Below are 17755 nucleotides of genomic sequence, written 5' to 3'. Positions count from 1 at the left end.
TGTTTGCCTCCCGCGATTCCGCCATTTTAAACTCTCTTTCTTTTCACCGGCCCCGCTTTCAGCCGTGAATTTAACTATTTCAACTTCTACCTTCAAGCATTTCATTTCAGCCATCCACTCTAGCCTCTAATTTTAGCCTTTTCAACTCAGAAGCCATCTTAGCTTTCTCAATCCCAGCATCTATGCGGGCCAGCTTTCAGTTTCATGCTCTCCCAATCCTGAAGGAGGATCTTCTTTAAGGTGTTTCAATATCACCTGTCTCTGGGGCTTTTTTCCCCTCACCAGCTGTCTTTTGTGTCTTAGGTGGTGCCATTTGTGAGGAGAAAATTTCACAGTTTTACCTCACAAATCAGAAAAACAAAATAAAACAAAATGAAATGGGCTTTCCTCTGCGTGTTAGTAACTGGATCTAGATATTACACGGATCCCGCCGCTTGCCACCAATGTAACGAAAGGCTCTTATATATATAAGTTCTACTTTCTGCGCTGCCACCAATAATATATTTTCCCTCTATATAGCCCACTCAATACTGATTTCCCCCAGACACCACCCTTTGCGGGGAACACACAGACACTGACAGACAAATAATAAGACTGGAAGGTTTTATAGAGACAAAAGTTGGAACTTTTATTTGGCTGCGAAAAGGCTTCTCAGGTAAACTGGAGAGGTTTAGCGGCTTGTTGATTTCAGAATATAAGTTTGTCTTAAGATGTTACTTCAGTTTCATATGCATTTTGCGCGGAATTGATATAACTTAAAGAATTTAGCTTTTGAACTAATAAATTCCCTTGTACGCATGAACACTATTCCTCACTGCTCAATACCCACTGATCACCCAAACACACAGTCCAAGCCCAGGAGATTCTGGCGCCAGCCTCCCTCTCTTACTAGTCCTAATATGGCTTCACTGCCTCTGGACTGGCTTCTCCCGAACTGGTGATTCTGGTGATACACTGGGGCAAAGGCAGACTAGATGAATAGACGGTAGTTTAAAACAGCCAGGCTCTGAAGGGCACTTCAATCTGCACCCAGTCGGGGCCTCCTCTCTGTCAAGCAGTTGCAGGGACTGTGGACTTCTGTCGGCAAGCTGCTGAGACAGAATCCTTTTCTATTTCAGAGCTGACAGACTCTCTGCCAGACTCTGCTCTGCTGCTCTCTCTGACCGACTCCGAACCGCACTCAACTCTCCTCTCAGTGCTGTAAGCCCACTGGCTCCCCCTAGCTCTTGCCAAACGTTACTGGACCTTTTTCAGCCAATCAGGTCGGTTCTCTCCTTGTGGAGCCTTTTTTTCTTTTTCTGGCTGTTGCTAAGGCCTTCTCCCTTTGGCCTGCTGTACACCAGCCCTTCAGGGTGGGGCAAGTTCGTTACACCCTACTATGATGGCAGGGCTGGCTGCAGAGGTGAGGTGCTGACACGGCACTCTGCCCCACATCAGGACATTCCAGGAGGCCGTGGTGACTGTCTGCTGGCCAATTTGGCTGTCCGCTGGGGTAAGTGCCCTGGGGAGGGCATTTCTGCTGGTGTAGGGCTGCACCACCTCCACAGCTCCCTTCAACCCCCTCCCTGCCCCGGTTTGGGCTGTTATTCATCTGCAGTGGCAAAATTTAGTTGCCATCACCAGCTCCTCCTGCTTCTACTTAAATCAGCATAAAAATTCTAATCCAGAGTAACTGTGGACACTTGACTTTTTTAATCTGACATCTTGCAAAATAATACTTCCCACAGTTAAAATAAGCATTTTTCTGGATGCCTTCCACTGTTTAGGAACATTTTGCATTCTACAGTTTTTGCTTGCTTGTCTCTTTTTTATTTTCCCCCTAGCAGTTGCTTGTGAGGAAGGTATTTCTATTTTTGAAGATTTCCTTGCCCTTAAGGGCATAGTTAAGGGCATACACAACACCTCCAGCTGAATTCAGATCTTTGGCCTGTGCCTTCACAGTCTGAAGCCCTACAGATCTGAAGAGCTTTGTCTAGGGATAAATTTCACTTAAATAGCATCCAATCTCTGAGCACATTATCTCTGATACAATAGACAACAGTCAGAGATTCTCTCAAGACACCAAAACCACAATTTTACTGAGTTGCTTCAGTTCTTTAACACTTTGATCCATAATTTGGCCAGTCTTTTGCATGCTTGCAAAAAATACATCTTTATAAAGTTTCATTATTCCTGGCATTCAACATTCTTCAGCTCCACCCCCTGCCATTCTTCAAACGTCTAGAATACATCATTGTCAAGTGAAAAATAGTCAGGAAACACGTAATCCTTAATTCTGAACATTTCTGGTTTTTTACAGGCTTTGCATATCAGTGTTCAGCAACAAAGACATTCTGGGGGGGGGGGGTTGTAGCTAGAGTGACAGATTGTTGTGGAAAGGACTGAGGAAGTGGTTGCTGCAAAATGCAACCTGAATTGCTCAGCAGAATACTTCCTTCCATTAACAAGTGTGCTGAGAGCACACAGAGGAAATATATAGGAAAGCCTGCGATGGGGTCCACCTGAGAAACTGCGACAATTATTCTATATTAGACCCTAGCACAGCACACAGGTAATTTTTTTCATCAGAAGATGTCTAATACAAAAGCTGCCGCAGCCAGTCTTTCTTAACAAACCAAAGCTGTTGCTTTTAAGTTTTTCTGTCACCCCTGATAGCCTTGCTAAGGAAAGAGGATGTGAAAGGATAAAATAGAACCCACATCAACTTAATTAACTGAGCCCAATCTCCAAGCTTCCTCTTTCCTTTGAACCCTGACTGCTGATGGTGCACTCTCTTCTCTCTGCGGCACCACTTGAAGCATGCAAAAGAATCCAGCCGCTACAAATGTTATGCACAGACATATCATCAGCTTTTGCAAAAAACCTCTATCGAGCAACGATAGGCTACAAAACCTCCCAGTATGAATCATTTCAGAAATGCCCAGAGCCCTTCCTCTTCTCCTTGTCAGAGGAAGCTTTGTTGTGTCAGCTTCCTCCACAGTGTTAGACGATTACCTGTTTTGCACATAGAATGCAAGACTTTTGGGGAAGGTTGGGGCGAGAGTAATCTTTTTAGTATATTTATCACTTGCTGCTGATTTCTGACACACATCTTACATCTTGAAGAGTCCCCAGCTTGCTTTTGTTTATATTGGTAGTATAACCCTCCAGAATTTGAAATGCTATACAGCTTTCCCCACTCAAACTGTTTAGTCATGGAAAGGGGTAGTGCACAGACAGGCAAGAAAGTGTGGCTGTCTTTTACCCCTTTCACAGCAAGTGGGGGTGGGGGTGGGTAAATATAGCAAAAGAGAGAAAGGAATAAGCTCTGACCCCTCCAGTAACTACCACAGCAATCCTGTCCCACACCTGGATTAGTCAGCCTGTAGTGACTCCACAATTTTTCTACCCTCCATGCAGATAGCTGGGAGGGGACTGGGAATCATTGGCTGACCCATGCCCAGACTGCTGCTGAAACTATTGTTTTACTCAACAGAAATTTTAGTGTTGAGGTTTTTCTTTGTTTTCTAAATCAATGTCGTATGCTCGGTTTCTATCCCATTTCCCCCAGATGCATTACTTCTATCTATTCATCACTTCACATCCTTCAGAAAGAGATATAATATCACAATCCTCACCCACAGAATCTCACAAAGCAATCTTTCTGTGTGTTTTTTTTAAAAAAAAACAAAACAAAAATAAACATGGTTTACAGCCATGTACATCTTATAGCTGGCCTAGGGAACTTACACTGGATGACTGAGTGAGGCATAAATACTTTTAAAATAAATAATCCTATACTGCCTGAGCTTTTCCCCTTATGTTCCATCACAGTTTCTAAGATAAACATCTTCATGCATGTACAAAATTCTTCTCAGTGGAGTTGTTTGTTTGCATTTTCATTTTCTAGACTTGTGCTCTAGATTTCTTGGGGCTATATGTTTTGGCACCTCTGTGTTTTCATGTCAGTCACATGGCACAATGGGTTCTGCAGTTGAATAAACGTTCATGAGACTATGGTTGGTTTCATTGTGCGTTTCACTGCAAAGAATGCAAGGGATTTAACAGAGAACAGAATGTCACAACAACACAGAATGTTTGGCACCAAAAGTTGAAAATATTATCAGAACGCCCCCACCAAAAAAAACCCTTCTTCATCTACCTTCAGTCGCAACTTTCTGAAAGGAGTCATGCATGTTGTTTTTATTACCTATTGTTGTAAACTGCAAATGGCACCCACTCTGTGAATCCTCAGTGTGGTCTGGGGCTGACTTGCAAAATGGCCCATTTTATTGCATGCATGGCATCATAAAGACCTCTTGTTGCATGCAGCTAACACTTGTAAATCATTTGTGGTTTGAACAAACTTTCTACTTGTGCGCTCATCTCTCAGTTCGTTAAGAACTGGTGTCAAAGTTAAGCATTCTTTACTCTGTATTACAGTTACCAAGTTCTCATAGCTGTTTGGCAATGAAATCAACCAGTATAGAACGAAGTCATCATATTCTAAGACCTTTCCAAGTAACTTTAGCTGGTCAATTAGCTGCAGCATCTCATTAATATGCTGATTTAAATCACCCCCTTTGAGCAAACATTTCACAAGTAGCTGATACTGCAGAAACATCATTGTTGAGATTTTTTTCCTAAATGTTTTTTCTAACTCTCCCAAATCACAGCTGCCATTTTCAACAAAAACCATGGTTAGTTTGAGCCATGGCAGTTATAGCCACAGCTGAGCTTTCAGATGCTGGATTGAAATCCTGGTTTGCCGCAACAAATGTTAGTCTTTGCTATTTCTACCATCTCACCTTGGCAGGTATCCTGGTTGGCACTGCACATGAGAGAAACCAGGAACAAGCCAGGCACAGATTCATACATCACAGAGCCATAGTTAAGACTAACTGTGGTTAATAAACAAGTTTTAAACCATGCTTTCATATCTTTGATGTAACCTAAATAATCACAGTTGGTGGAGTGGTCACAATCATAGTCAGTTTGATGAAACTACAGTTTCGTATGATGGCTAAACCAAGCCTTTATCGTTTGTTCGCTGGGTTTGAACATCCAGAGAATGCACAGAGAATCATGTCTGGCACCTGTCCTATAGTTGGGGAATGCTCTTTCCCTGGAGAGTCAAATTGTTTTGAGACCTTAGTGTTTGGGTTAGGGTTTTAGTGCTTGTCATGAAACCAGGGGGATTTGATTTTTGTGCCATGGTGTGTTTGGTCATCTAATGAATCTTTTTGGGACAAATTTGTTTGTACTGAATTAGATTGTACAACCTGTTCCCATGGCATAAATATATGATCGTTTTTCAGCACAAGTCTGAAGGGCAAGTTAAATAGAAACACTATGACAAAACCAAAGACTCACAGTAAACTTCATGAACAAACAAGGGCTTAAACATTCATGTTCCATATCCCATCCCATCATTCCATCTAGTTCAATTTGAGATTAGCTTGGTTTAAATGGAAATTAATAAAATCATTTTGAACATAACCTTTAGAATATTGGTCAGATTTGGGAGATGCTAAAGAAATCTTATCTGTTAATTTGGGGCACCACAGCCACCTTATCAGTGACCTTAAATCAATTGAGCTAGCAATGCAGGAGTGATGGAAGTCAGAGGCATATTGTTTGGCAAAAGAAAGAGTCAGCCAAGTGACTGGCTGCACAGACCTACCTGGTTGGCTGATTTTTATTTCAACAGGATTGGAAGATTTCACTGCAGCTGCTGCTATACCAATATCTCTGGCTTGCTGAGAATTTCTCCAGACTTCCACTTCACATTTATATGTTCCTGCATCTTGCCATGTAGCACTGTGAATTAGAAGTTTGGATAAAGATTGGGATTTGGTAACCTTGGTTTTCTTCTGAAAGTGCAGAAAGGCTGATCCCCATTCAATTAGGCCACCTGCAGAGATTTTCACCACTTGCTGATAATCTGTTGGGGACAAGGTTGGACGGAATTGCCAAATTATAGATGTTGGCACTCTACTGATGCTGTGGTTAACTGACCCCTGACAGTGCAGTTCAAAATCTTCATGCATCTTTACATTTGCAATCCTGCTGATCAGTACAGCTTTCAAATTCGTTCCTGTTATTGAAGAGAAAAATCATTTGTACAGCTAATATCAGATAGTCCTTACCAGTAGCTACTGAAAACGGTCGCCAACCTAGTGTTCATGTGGAATTGTGTTTCTTTCTTTTTAAAATGAACCCCAGGCTAACTGAATTTTGCCATAATTTCTCATCATCGCACTCTGTATGTACCGGTATTCATGCTGCTAGTTAATTCGTTTTTCCCACCCTTCCTCCAAGTACTGAACAAATTTTTTTATTTTTCAACCTTACTCACATAAGAGCTGGTTAGGCCTGACCCAAGATCACCCAGTGAGCCTCATGGCTAAGTGGAGATTTGAACCTGTATCATTCTGGCCCTAGATATTTAAGCTGTGACCTCATGCTGATTCTCATTCTTAATTTGAGATATTCTGAGTTTTCCACCACATACTTGCACTTATCCAGTTAACTGTCCCTAGCTAGTGAGTACTTATCCAGTGACACAAGTCCTATTCTGGGGTAGGGGAGAAGGTAACAAGATCATAGTAGTCTTCACTGAATCACTTTCATTCCCTTGTACTTTGCTGTTCCTGAGCAGGATTGTTTCTGAGTCACAATCAGAACAGCATTGCCTTACATTAACTACAAAGGACCTCAAGGCAGCTGGAGCAGCAAATTCAAGAGAACAAGAATTACATACAGGTTTATAGGCCTTACCTGGATAGCCCAGGCAAGTCTGATCTTGTCAAATCTTAGGACCTAAGACCTAGGCAAGGTCTGCCCTGGTTAATACTTGGAAGGGAGCACAAGTTATGTTCTTATTGTACCCCTGCCCTTTGTACCCTGCCTTATGAATTATTGAATTTTCATATTATTCCTTATACTGTGTGCTGCAAAATGCCAGTTCCCATGTTTGTATGGATGAATAGCAGAGTGTCCAAGCTGAAAGCAAGCCTAAGGCAAAACAGTCTGTTTGCAGAGATCTATCAGTTACTCCAGTAATATAACCTGGACGCCTCATAACAGGGACACGAATCTTTGATTATCCCACCCTGCCAGCGTACTCCATTAACATAATGGAATCTGTAGAACTCCTGAGAACCACACCTAGCTAAGCTGCTTTTTGGAAACTCCCTGATACTGTGCTCTTGAGAAAACATTTCTCCAAACAATTGCCTCTTCCCTGCATTTCCCCCACCTTTCAGATAAGATCTCCCTAACAACAAGATCCCTTCCTGATTCACTCAAGCCTCAGCCAAATTTGAATACTTAAGGCAGAGACTTTAGGAAACACCTCTGCATAAACCATTCAAGGTATCACTGATATAATCTAGGACCAATTGGCTACCAACCCCCGGGGTTTAGAACAATAGATAGAGCTGCTAATTAGCTCAGCCCTGCAACCCAGCACAGAGACAAGAAACAAAACCTAATGCAAAGGGTCTCTTTTCCCGCCAAACTAGCGATCCACCCTATAAAAGCTCATTGCTCATTTCTAACCTTGGTCAGGTTGGTGTGACACACAATATCGTCCTTTGCTTGGGTCCCTATGCTGGCATAGAGATCCTTGCCTTCTTCTGGAACTTCTCTGCAGATCTTTGGTAACATATAAGTCCCCTGCTTCCCCAGCTCCCATTCTATCATCCAACCTATATTTTCCTCCCTATCTATATACTTAGGAACTGTGTGTATGTGCCTTAACATCTCACTGTGTGATTGTTTGCAACCAAAACTTATATAAACATATTTAAACTACAATTTGGTCTCTTTTGTGAATTGGATACGTTTCAAGCCATTACTGGTATACATAGTCTAAAAAGATCCCCTCCCAACCTATTGCATTGCCAAGCCGAGTAATTCCCCATTGCTCTATAAAAATATGTTCGTATACTGTTAAGCTGGGTAACATTATGTTCTTATGTTCTTAAATCCAAAATTGCTGTGCAGAGACAGGCAATGGCAAACCACTTCTTGCCTTGAAAACCCTATAATGTTGACATAAATTGGCTGCAGTTTGATGTCACTTGTGACCACCATGGTTTTTAACCTTCTAGAAAGCACAGGCTAAGACTTAACTTGGCCGTCGTTGCTGCCCAGGAGTGGGGCAGGGAGAGGGGTAAGCTCAGTGCCAGCATCCAGCTCAGGTGGGGCTGGACTGCCCAGCTGCCAGTGGGAGCGAGTGACGTGCCTGGAGGAGGTGAAGCCATGGCCTTATATGGGCAGGCCAAGCCATCTTGCACATCTTCTTGCCTGAGCGCTGACATCTTCTCTTCTCTCTCCCTCACTCACCTGGCAGCTGTTTATCAGGCCACCTCTCCTCAGTAGGAGAGCTAATGAATGGTGGAGCCGCTTAACACCGCATCTCCATGACAGCCGCAATCCCATTACCCTAATCATGCTGGCAGGCCTGTCCTGTCAGCTGTCGAGTATCTGCTCCTCCCAGTTTGAATTTAAGCTGTCCCAGGCAGCCTTTTCCTTGGGCTTCTTCAGGGATTTTCGCTGCAGTGAATTGGTGCCCGCATCTCGGTATGACTGTAGTGGCAGGACCCTCAAGCTGTTAGGCTTATGGGTGGGTGGCTTTGAGGTGGGCATCTGACTTTGCCAGTGGGACCATGTGGGACCATGGTGGTCCTTGAGTCTTCCCCCTCTGGATTGCCTTGTCCAGTCAGAGACACAGCTGACTATCTTTCCGTCCGGCCACCAACCCAAGGCCCCCTTCCTTATACATTCTGACAGCATGTGTCTATCATGCTTCCAATTTACCAGCATCCTTTCGACTTGTTTGAGCCACATGGGGCTCTTGGCATCAGAGTTTGGCCCCCACTCCTTCCATATCGGTGCCGCTACCACTGCAGTACACCTGGGTTTGGCTGAGGAGCAGATCTGCACCATCAGGCACTGGAGCTCCCAGGCATACAAGGGATATGTTCGCCCCTGGCTTGAGAATGACTGTTTCTCATTTTTCAGGCCATTGAAGGCTATCTGGATTGTCAGCCACTGCATTGTCCACTGGATTGTCAGCCACTGCATTGTCCACTGGGCCACCAAGTATGCCTTGTCTTCTGGTTGGGAGAGAGACCTTGGCCTTGCCAGCCACACAACTGTGTTTTGGATGGGACAGAGAGGGGAGGCCTTGCTGCCAATACTGGATGGAGCAGTTACAAGGGACAGACTACCTCTGATCATCCAGGTGGGAGAGAATGACCTGCCTGCATAAAAGAGCGTGTTGCTGGCTTGCCACATGGTGTTGGACTTGGAATTCATGACATGCTGGTTGCTAGGGACTACTATTTTCTGGTCACACCTATTTGAGCATCAAGTATAACATGGGGCATTGGCCCCGGAGAAAGTGGACCTGGCCAGACCCAGGACCAATAAGACAGTGGCATGCCTTGTGCAGTCTCTAGGTGCATCGCCCACCGGGACATTTCGTTTCACCTTACGATGCTGTGTCAGAATGACGGCATCCATCAGTTGGAATGGGTTATAGACCTTTGGCTGCACAGCATCAGATCTGCTTTGTGTGATTTGTTGTTGGTTTAGGAAGCTTTGACAGGAGTGAGGTGACCTCGCTCTTTGGCAAATTATGCAGGGGGACTTATCCATTCAGGGAGGAGGAGCCTGCATGCCATCCCTCCCCATTTGATGGGGACCGCCATAATAGGCCTGGGGGGGATGGAGCAAGCCTGTGAACCACATTCCCAGGCAGGGGCTGCTGGTGGCCTGCGCCCCATGGCAGCAAGGGGAGTTCATCCAGAGGGCAGTGCCTAGATCAGGGGTAGGGAACCTGCGGCTCTCCAGATGTTCAGGAACTACAATTCCCATCAGCCCCTGCCAGCATGGCCAATTGGCCATGCCGAAACTGATGGTGGTCTAAATGGTTCCCACTATCTTGCTGCTCGGGCATTGGTTTTTTCCCCCATGCATCGGGCTGGGGGAAAGTTATTACTGGGGGACAGCAGACGTGCTACCCAGTTCCAGATCCATTCCGTATGCTGTGCCTCTGCTTCCTTTTGCCAGCACTCCAATAAAACAGCTGTGGCCAAATTTTACCCACACCATGGGTTTTCTCTGTGTCTCTTTCTGCACTCTTGGACTTCTTCCTCCTCTCCTTGGGTGGCAACACATTGTCTGTGTTGTGACTGGTGTTGGGTGGTTTGCAATAGCTAAATATGAGACAGCCTTGCAGCCAGACCAAAATAAAGTAGACAAGAACTAAGACATAACATGGAATATAAAGCATTCAGCCATAATATGTTCTAAGAAGAGTATGAAAGAGAAAAAAAGAATAACTTACCCAGTGATTCAACAATGGCTGATATTTCCTGAATGGTTTCCCAGCTTCTTCCTTTGAACCACTCTGTCACTTGACAACCATAAAGCCCTGAATCATCTGTAGCTGAAGTGTTGTAGATGGTCAAGATAAAAGTAGAAGAGTCTACCTTTTGTAATCTGAGGTCACCACGAGCACTGCGCTCCAAGTATGAAGTTCCTATCTTTAACATACCACCTTGATCCATATTGGCTATGAGCACTGAAGGGTTGTTGTTCTTTGAGGTATACCACCATTTCACCGACAGAGAATTTTCAGTCCCACTTGCGTTACAGCGGAAAGTCAAAACTTCTCCTTCCATTATTCGTTCTTCATTGACCCACAGAATCAATTTCAACTGACTTTCTATGAACAACATACGTCAGGTTAAGCAAATAAGTCAATTTAAATTAAAGGGAAATAAGACACGGAACAGGCTTGCTTTGCAGCACTATCTAAAAAGCCCTGTCTTTTTCACTGGCATTCCCAGGGGTTGAGTGGGAAGCCTTTACTTAGCAACTTATATAATCTTCCTTTGGAAAAGATAATCTGTACATGGGGGGTTGGGGGTTGGAGAGCAATATCCTCTGTGAAAATATTCCCACAATAAGGTAACCACTATAGGACTGCCTATGACCATGTCACACTGAACATGCCCAGTCTCATCTGATCTTGGATTTTATGTAGCAAAAAACTACCAAGTGTGAAGTGGACCATAAAAGAACGGCCACGACTTACCGCAGCCGCTATTGCCGGTGAGGAAGGGACAGCCTCCTGGGTGGTTGCTGCCTTCCCTCGTGGTCTTGCGAGCTCCCAACGGCTCGCGAGGTTTCAGGCTCAAGAGCGCCGAGCAGTGACGCTGGGCAACCTGATGTCATTGGAGAGGTGTGCCTAGGCAGCCCATATAAGGCTGGCCCTGATCTACAACCTCCCCATTTTGCCGGAGCTCACGCGTTTCCCACCCACCTCACCCTGTTTTTAGCCTTTTGTTAATGCATGTCTGTTATGTTAGAGGGTTGGCAGTTTGCACATCGGGGAATGAGCTTTAGCTTGGGGTCAGTGGGCAAAATACCTGCTTTATTGGAACCTCCTTATGAGGTTTGGGGTGGAGCAAGCCAAGGGGTAACCTGCCCGGATGTGGGCTTCTATGGCTTGCGCCCCTGGCAGCAAAGAGTTTTCAGGAAGTGGCAACTGCCCATCTGGAATCTCACAGCTGCTCCAGCGTGTGGTAATTTTTCATCAGCAGGCGTGCTGTAGAAAAATTTAGGTGTCTGGGGGACAGCAATCGGGCTGCCCAGTACACAGATCAGAACCCCATGCTGTGCCTTACGCTTTGTTAATAAAATGGCTATGGCCAACTTTTTCCCACACAAAAAGCATGTTGTACTCTCGTTTATTCTTGGTATGGCTAGGAGGGCTTTAGTTACTTCCCTCAAGCAGCAATAGTGATGGCCTTCTTTTACACAGTTGCCTTTGGCGTCATAATGTTTTGTTAGTTATGATACCACCAACTGTTTAGATAGAGAAGTATATGGTTCCCTTCAATCTGTACATCTCTTTTGGGCACTGCTATGAGGTTTCAAAGGGGTGTACAAGACATTTGAAATACTGGTCTTAACCCCATTTTATGAAGGATGTCTGAAACAGAGAACCTTAAAGGGACGGGTTCTAAAAATGGATTCCAGATCTTTTGGGAGATGATACAACTTTATTGCACCTTATCTACTTTCTTTGATCTTGTGAAAGATATGCCCTGATGCTTGTTTAGGTTGTAAGAAGAAGGAAAGAGAAGTTACATTCCCATTACCCTATTACCTTCAAACCAGGTACATCCACATCTGCAGGTTATTATTTATTTACTTCATTCAGTCAATCACTCAAGAGGCAGCATTGCATAGTGGTTAGGAGTGACAGACTCTAATCTGGAGAGCTGGGTTTGAGTTCCCACTCTTATCTGGTGAACTAGATTTGGTTTCCCACTCCTACACATGAAGTCTGCTAGGTGACCTTGGGCTGGTCACAGTTCTCGCCAAACTCTCTTAGGCCCACCTACTTCAAAACATGCCTGTTGTGGGGGGAGTGGAAGGGAAGGAGTTTGTAAGCCACTTTGAGACTATGTATTGGCAAAGGCTTTCATGGCCAGAATCACTAGGGTGTTGTGGGTTTTCCGGGTTGTATGGCCATGTCCCAGTAGCATTTTTTTCCTGACATTTCGCCTGCATCTGTGCCTGGCATCTTCAGAAGATCTTCAGATATTTATATGACAAGGATATTTGGAATAGGTTCATCCTGATTGGCATTTGTTTGCTTCATATTTCTGTCAGTCATCTTACTAGGATGTTGTGAGTTTTCCAGGTTGTATGGCCGTGTTCCAGTAGTATTTTCTCCTGATGTTTCCCCTGCATCTGTAGCTGGCGTCTTCTGAGGATCCTCTGAAGATCTTCGGAGGATCCTCAGAAGACGCCAGCTACAGATGCAGGCAAAACATCAGGAGAAAATACTACTGGAACACGGCCATACAACCTGGAAAACCCACAACATCCCAGAGATTCCAGACGTGAAAGCCTTCGACAATCATCTTGCTGCTTAGGGAGGTCTTTATGCTTCAGCATAAGCATGTTCTATTTGCCAAAGTTAGTCTTTTATCTGGGTTTCTCTATATACTAGATATACTGGAAGCAAGGCTGAGTGGACTTAAGGTAGATAGGGGGGAAGGTGAGGGTTAGAGGCAGAAGGTTACAGGCTTCTCTGAAAGCAATAAAGAGGCTGTGGCAGCTACCCAGCATCCTTTAAATGTTTCTAAGTTGGCCCGATCTATTTCTCGCTCAGTTTGGGGAAATAATGGCTGGTTGCTGTACTTGAAGTTAGTGATCACTGCTGAGCAAAGACTTTGCTGATACTTGTTAAATACTGTAGAATGCTACTATCCAGCTGCTCTACCACTGGGCCCATAACAATTAAGGAGTATTGTTGAACTACAACCAGGACTTTTTCCTATATTACATTGAAAAGGACAGAAATATGGCATTACTGACCTCTAGGTGACACATTTACGTCAATGCCAGAAGATGACCTTTTTTGCTTAACAGTGAGGAAGCCCGTGGGAGACCTCTCCATTTCAGAAACCACACAGCGGTATGTGCCTTCATCGTTAAGTTCTACCTGGCTTATCTTGAGACTGTGCTTCTCATTGCTCTCCTTCCTCACTAGGAGATTCCCCGTGGTGTACCTGTCCCCGTAGTCCTCTTGAAAGGCCAATACCCCATGTTGATCAATGCTAGACACCACACTATCATGATGAAGCCACACCATCTGGAACCATCTGTTTTGGATTTTCTGGCCTTGTACAGAGCAATTGATTTGCAGGACTTCCCCTTCCAGAAGAGTGCTTTTAGCAACAGAGATTGTAACAGAAATATTGTAATCTGTGGGAATACAAATGAAGACACACATTTATCTGGTAGCTTCATTGAGTACTGAGTGTAGGCCTTTAGACAGTTTTTGGCATTGTCGAGATGTGTGAGTGACAATGTGAGGAATGGAGAAGTTGCAGTGGGGTAGAAATGTTTACTTGCAGCCCCAATCAGCTGCTGCTTTAGTGCCTTTTTTTCTCATTGATCTTCTTTCTGTATTATCATGTATAAGGTGACCAGATGGTCACCTTTGTAAACCGGGACGGGCGCGGGCGTGCATACACGCGCAGCCGCAGGAGCACATGGCCTTCTGGGGCGCTCCTGTTTCCTGCCCTGTCACAGGGCGGGAAACGGGAGTGCCCCAGAAGGCCGTGCTCCTGTGGCTGTGTGCGCATGCATGTGCACGCCTGTCCCGGTTTACAAAGGTGACCATCTGACTGGCTACATGATTAGGCTGACCAGACGTCCTGCTTTTGGCGGGACAGTCCCGCCTTAAAACAATTTGTCCCGCGTCGCGCGGTTTTTTCAAGTGTCCCGATTTTTTCTGGGGCCCAAGGCAGTGCGCTCCTTGCGTCCGCAGGAGCACAGCCTTCTGGGGCGCTCCCGTTTTCTGCCCTGTGACAGGGCGGGAAACGGGAGCACACCCAGAAGGCCTTGCTCCTGCTGCTGTGTGCGCATGCGTGCGAGGCCGCAGGAGCACACGGCTTCTGGGGCACTCCCGTTTCCCGCCCTGTCACAGGGCAGAAAACGGGAGTGCCCCAGAAGGCTGTGCTCCTGTGGACGCGTGCATGCACGTGCAGCCGCAGGAGTTCACTGCCTTGCACCCAAGAAAAAATCGGGACACTTGAAAAAAACTGCGGGACGCGGGACAAATTGTTTTAAGGCGGGACTGTCCCGCCAAAAGCGGGACGTCTGGTCAGCCTAATCATGTAGCCAGTCAGATTTGGCTGCATGATGTCTCCAAACACCCCTCTAAAATAATTTTCTGATTTCAGTGATGTTTTTACATGAAGAATCTTATTTGCTGTGAGATAATATTTCTATTCCTAAGAAGAAATCTGATTTGCAAGAAAGAAATTGAGGCTGGACTGTGGCTAAAAGGTGGAGACTTGAACTGAAACTTCGGTTTGCAATCCTGAAGGCCAGAGATCTTTGTTTTCCCATTTGGATAGAGGGCAAACTATGTTTTGAATGGAAGTGGAACTTAGCTATTTCAGTTGCACAAGTGTCAAGGGAATGAAAGAGAACACCAGACCAGGGTTCAACATTGTATCTGAATCTTGTTGAAACAACTTTTATAAGTCACAACTGCTCTTTTCCCCTCCCAGGCAGGAAAAAGGGATCAGTGCAGGCAAGAATAGATTTTTGAAATTTTTCTTCTGTGAGTCGCCAATGTGACTCTCCAATATCTTGGAAGGGAAAAAAGAAGAATCCTGCTAGATCAGACTTATCTAGCCTAGAATTCCATCTCACACAGTGGTCAACTAATTCCTCTGACTGGCCAGAAAGTACCTCCCTGATTCCCAAGAAATTTCAGAGATCTCTGTGTACACCATCCAAAACCTCAGCAGCTAATCATGGCTACAGCTCATCTAATTGCTTACTGTGCATAAATTATCCAATGCACTGAATGCTACTTCATTAATAATTCAAGGCCAAAATCCTGAGCAGACTTTGACGGTTCACAAATATTTGCTGAATGCACTGTATGAAGAATGTGGAATTTACTCACCATGTGGCTCTGATCAAGGGGTGAGCTTAAAAGCCTCTTCTCCTTTTGAGATTTCAGGCTTAAAGCTTCCTAAACAGTGTATTTAATTTATGCTGCAGCTCCCTTGAGGGAGTGCTGTCTCTCCTTCCTCAGTGTTATTGCATTGCCAATCACTGCAGCAGAGCTCAATAGATAATTCAGCAGACTGGGGCTCATTGAACAGGAAGAAAACATACTGAAACTTTTAATAAGGGACAAATGGAAAGAAGCATGAATTAATCCTCTAGAATAGATGGCTAAAAGAAGGTTTTGGAGTGACCTGTTCTTACTTGCCTAAATGGATAGGTCTTGGCAGAAGGGGGGGGGGGGGCATATCATTGTGCCAGATCTAGATTACAACCCAGACATTGTCACTGCTGTGTTGGCACTTCTCTCCCACCTCCCTGCAATGCACTGCTATACTACAGAAGGGCCCATATACTTCTTTTGCAACAATTAGGTTGGTGGCTGGGGGAGTGGGGTCTCTATCTACCTTCTTGCAATCTGCTTTTCATGATCTAAAGAAGCAACAAAACAAAACAGAACCAGCTATCATAGAAAGTAATGGAAGGAGAGCCCCTCATGCACCATTTTTGTACTATTACATTTGGAAGAGAAGACAGTTCCTTTCTCCTTGCACATATGGATGACTTTTCTGCTTTTGTTCTTGTGAATCTGTTATGACATGGCCCTGAAAACCTTTATCATTTTTAATGCGTTCTTAGAGAATGAGTGATTATGTAGAGATGAAGTTATTGACCTGGCAAATAGCTCATTTATTCATAAGGCTAGTTTCTACAATAGCAGCTGTGTCTGAAAAGGACTTGGACTATAAGTTAAATTGGCTTAGCTTGTCAAAACTGTATAAAACATTCCAAGTGAAATAAAGAATCAAGGCGATAGTGTAGCTGCTAATCTCTTTTAAAATGGCAGCATAAATGACTGATGAACCACAGGCAACTCACCAAGGCCCTGGACAGTCAAATAAGTCTTGTCTGTCTGTTTCCAGGCAATATCTTTCCAAGTTTCATCAGGATCTTGAATCCACTCAACTGCTTCACAATACACTTTTCCCTGGTCCAAAGGCAGTACCTTAACAATGGACAATTTATACTTCGTGTCCCCAATTTTGTCTAGCCTGATGTCTCTTGAAGAAACCCTCTGCTTATAGGAAGATCCTGCAATCAAGACAAAATCTCTGGACAGGGAAAGTATTTCCTGGTCTTTTCCATCTTCTTGAACAAGGTGCCAGGCAACAGAAATGTGTGTGTGTTGGATTGTTGCTGTTGACACTTCACAGATGAGTTCTAATGAATCTCCTTCATCTTGGATGAGATTCTGCTGTTTCATGTTAGCAGACAATGTGTCTGGGATTACTAGAAGGACAAGACAACAGAGGAAATTACCACTAGAGGAATTATCGCTGGTGAGAATGAATCATTCACCTCTTTCATTTGTGTCGTAGGATGCATTATCTAGTGCAGTTTATATAAGAACAATTTATCTGGCCATACTTTACCCACATATAAAACAATAGGGCAAGAATCACTATATTCAAAGTGAACCATCAACAAGCCTCCATGGTACATAATTTTTATAATGGTGGTGAAAAGTGCCATTAAGTCACAGCTGACTTATGGAGTTTCATGGGAAGGGACATTTGGAGGTAGTTAAACTTTGGCTGCCTTCATATGGACTGAGAAAGAACCTTCTCAAGGTCACCCAGCAGGCGTCATAGGAAGGAGTGGGGAATTGGATTAGTTCTCCAAATTAAAACCTGTTGGTCTGAACTCTTACTCCATGCTGGCTCCGCTTTCCCAATAATGCTCAGCTTGCACTGATCACGCACATGCACCGGATTGAAAGGAAACTGGACTGTAACAGCAATTGTAAATGGATTTGACAGCCTGTAAGACTTTCTGACATGGAGCAAAATGACAGTGTGCCAGAATGGTAAATAAAACATGTATGCAACTCTGCAGTCAGCTTGAGCCAAAAGGAAAGGGGGTATATACCTAATTTAATTAATAAATAAAATCCTAGAACAGCTTATTCTGCAACAGAATTAACAGACTGGAGAGGGTGGTCCAGATTGCTTCAAAAGTTTCAGAACATATCAGTATTATTATGTATACAGAGCCATGTGTATGATATTTGACAGAGTACAAGATGAAAGGTTCTGGGAGCAGGAGCTTAGAATACAAATTTGATAGATGGAAAACAACAAAGAGAGTGCTG

General features: G+C 44.3%; 1 protein-coding gene across 1 annotated transcript in view; it reads right to left on the bottom strand.

The window, feature by feature from the left end:
* Positions 1-17755, bottom strand: part of CD101 (CD101 molecule) — a 37092-nt gene that overhangs the window by 13396 nt on the left and 5941 nt on the right. The window contains exons 3-5 of the mRNA XM_048494056.1: positions 16465-16893; positions 10340-10735; positions 5663-6076 (exon numbers count right to left, since the gene is read on the bottom strand). Coding sequence (XP_048350013.1) covers positions 5663-6076; positions 10340-10735; positions 16465-16893 — 1239 coding nt within the window. The remainder of the gene's footprint in view (positions 1-5662; positions 6077-10339; positions 10736-16464; positions 16894-17755) is intronic.

This window comes from Sphaerodactylus townsendi, linkage group LG04 (genome assembly GCF_021028975.2).
Source record: "Sphaerodactylus townsendi isolate TG3544 linkage group LG04, MPM_Stown_v2.3, whole genome shotgun sequence".
Lineage (NCBI taxonomy): Eukaryota > Metazoa > Chordata > Lepidosauria > Squamata > Sphaerodactylidae > Sphaerodactylus > Sphaerodactylus townsendi.
Note: the sequence above shows the minus strand (reverse complement) of the source record. Positions and strands in the feature narration are given on the sequence as shown.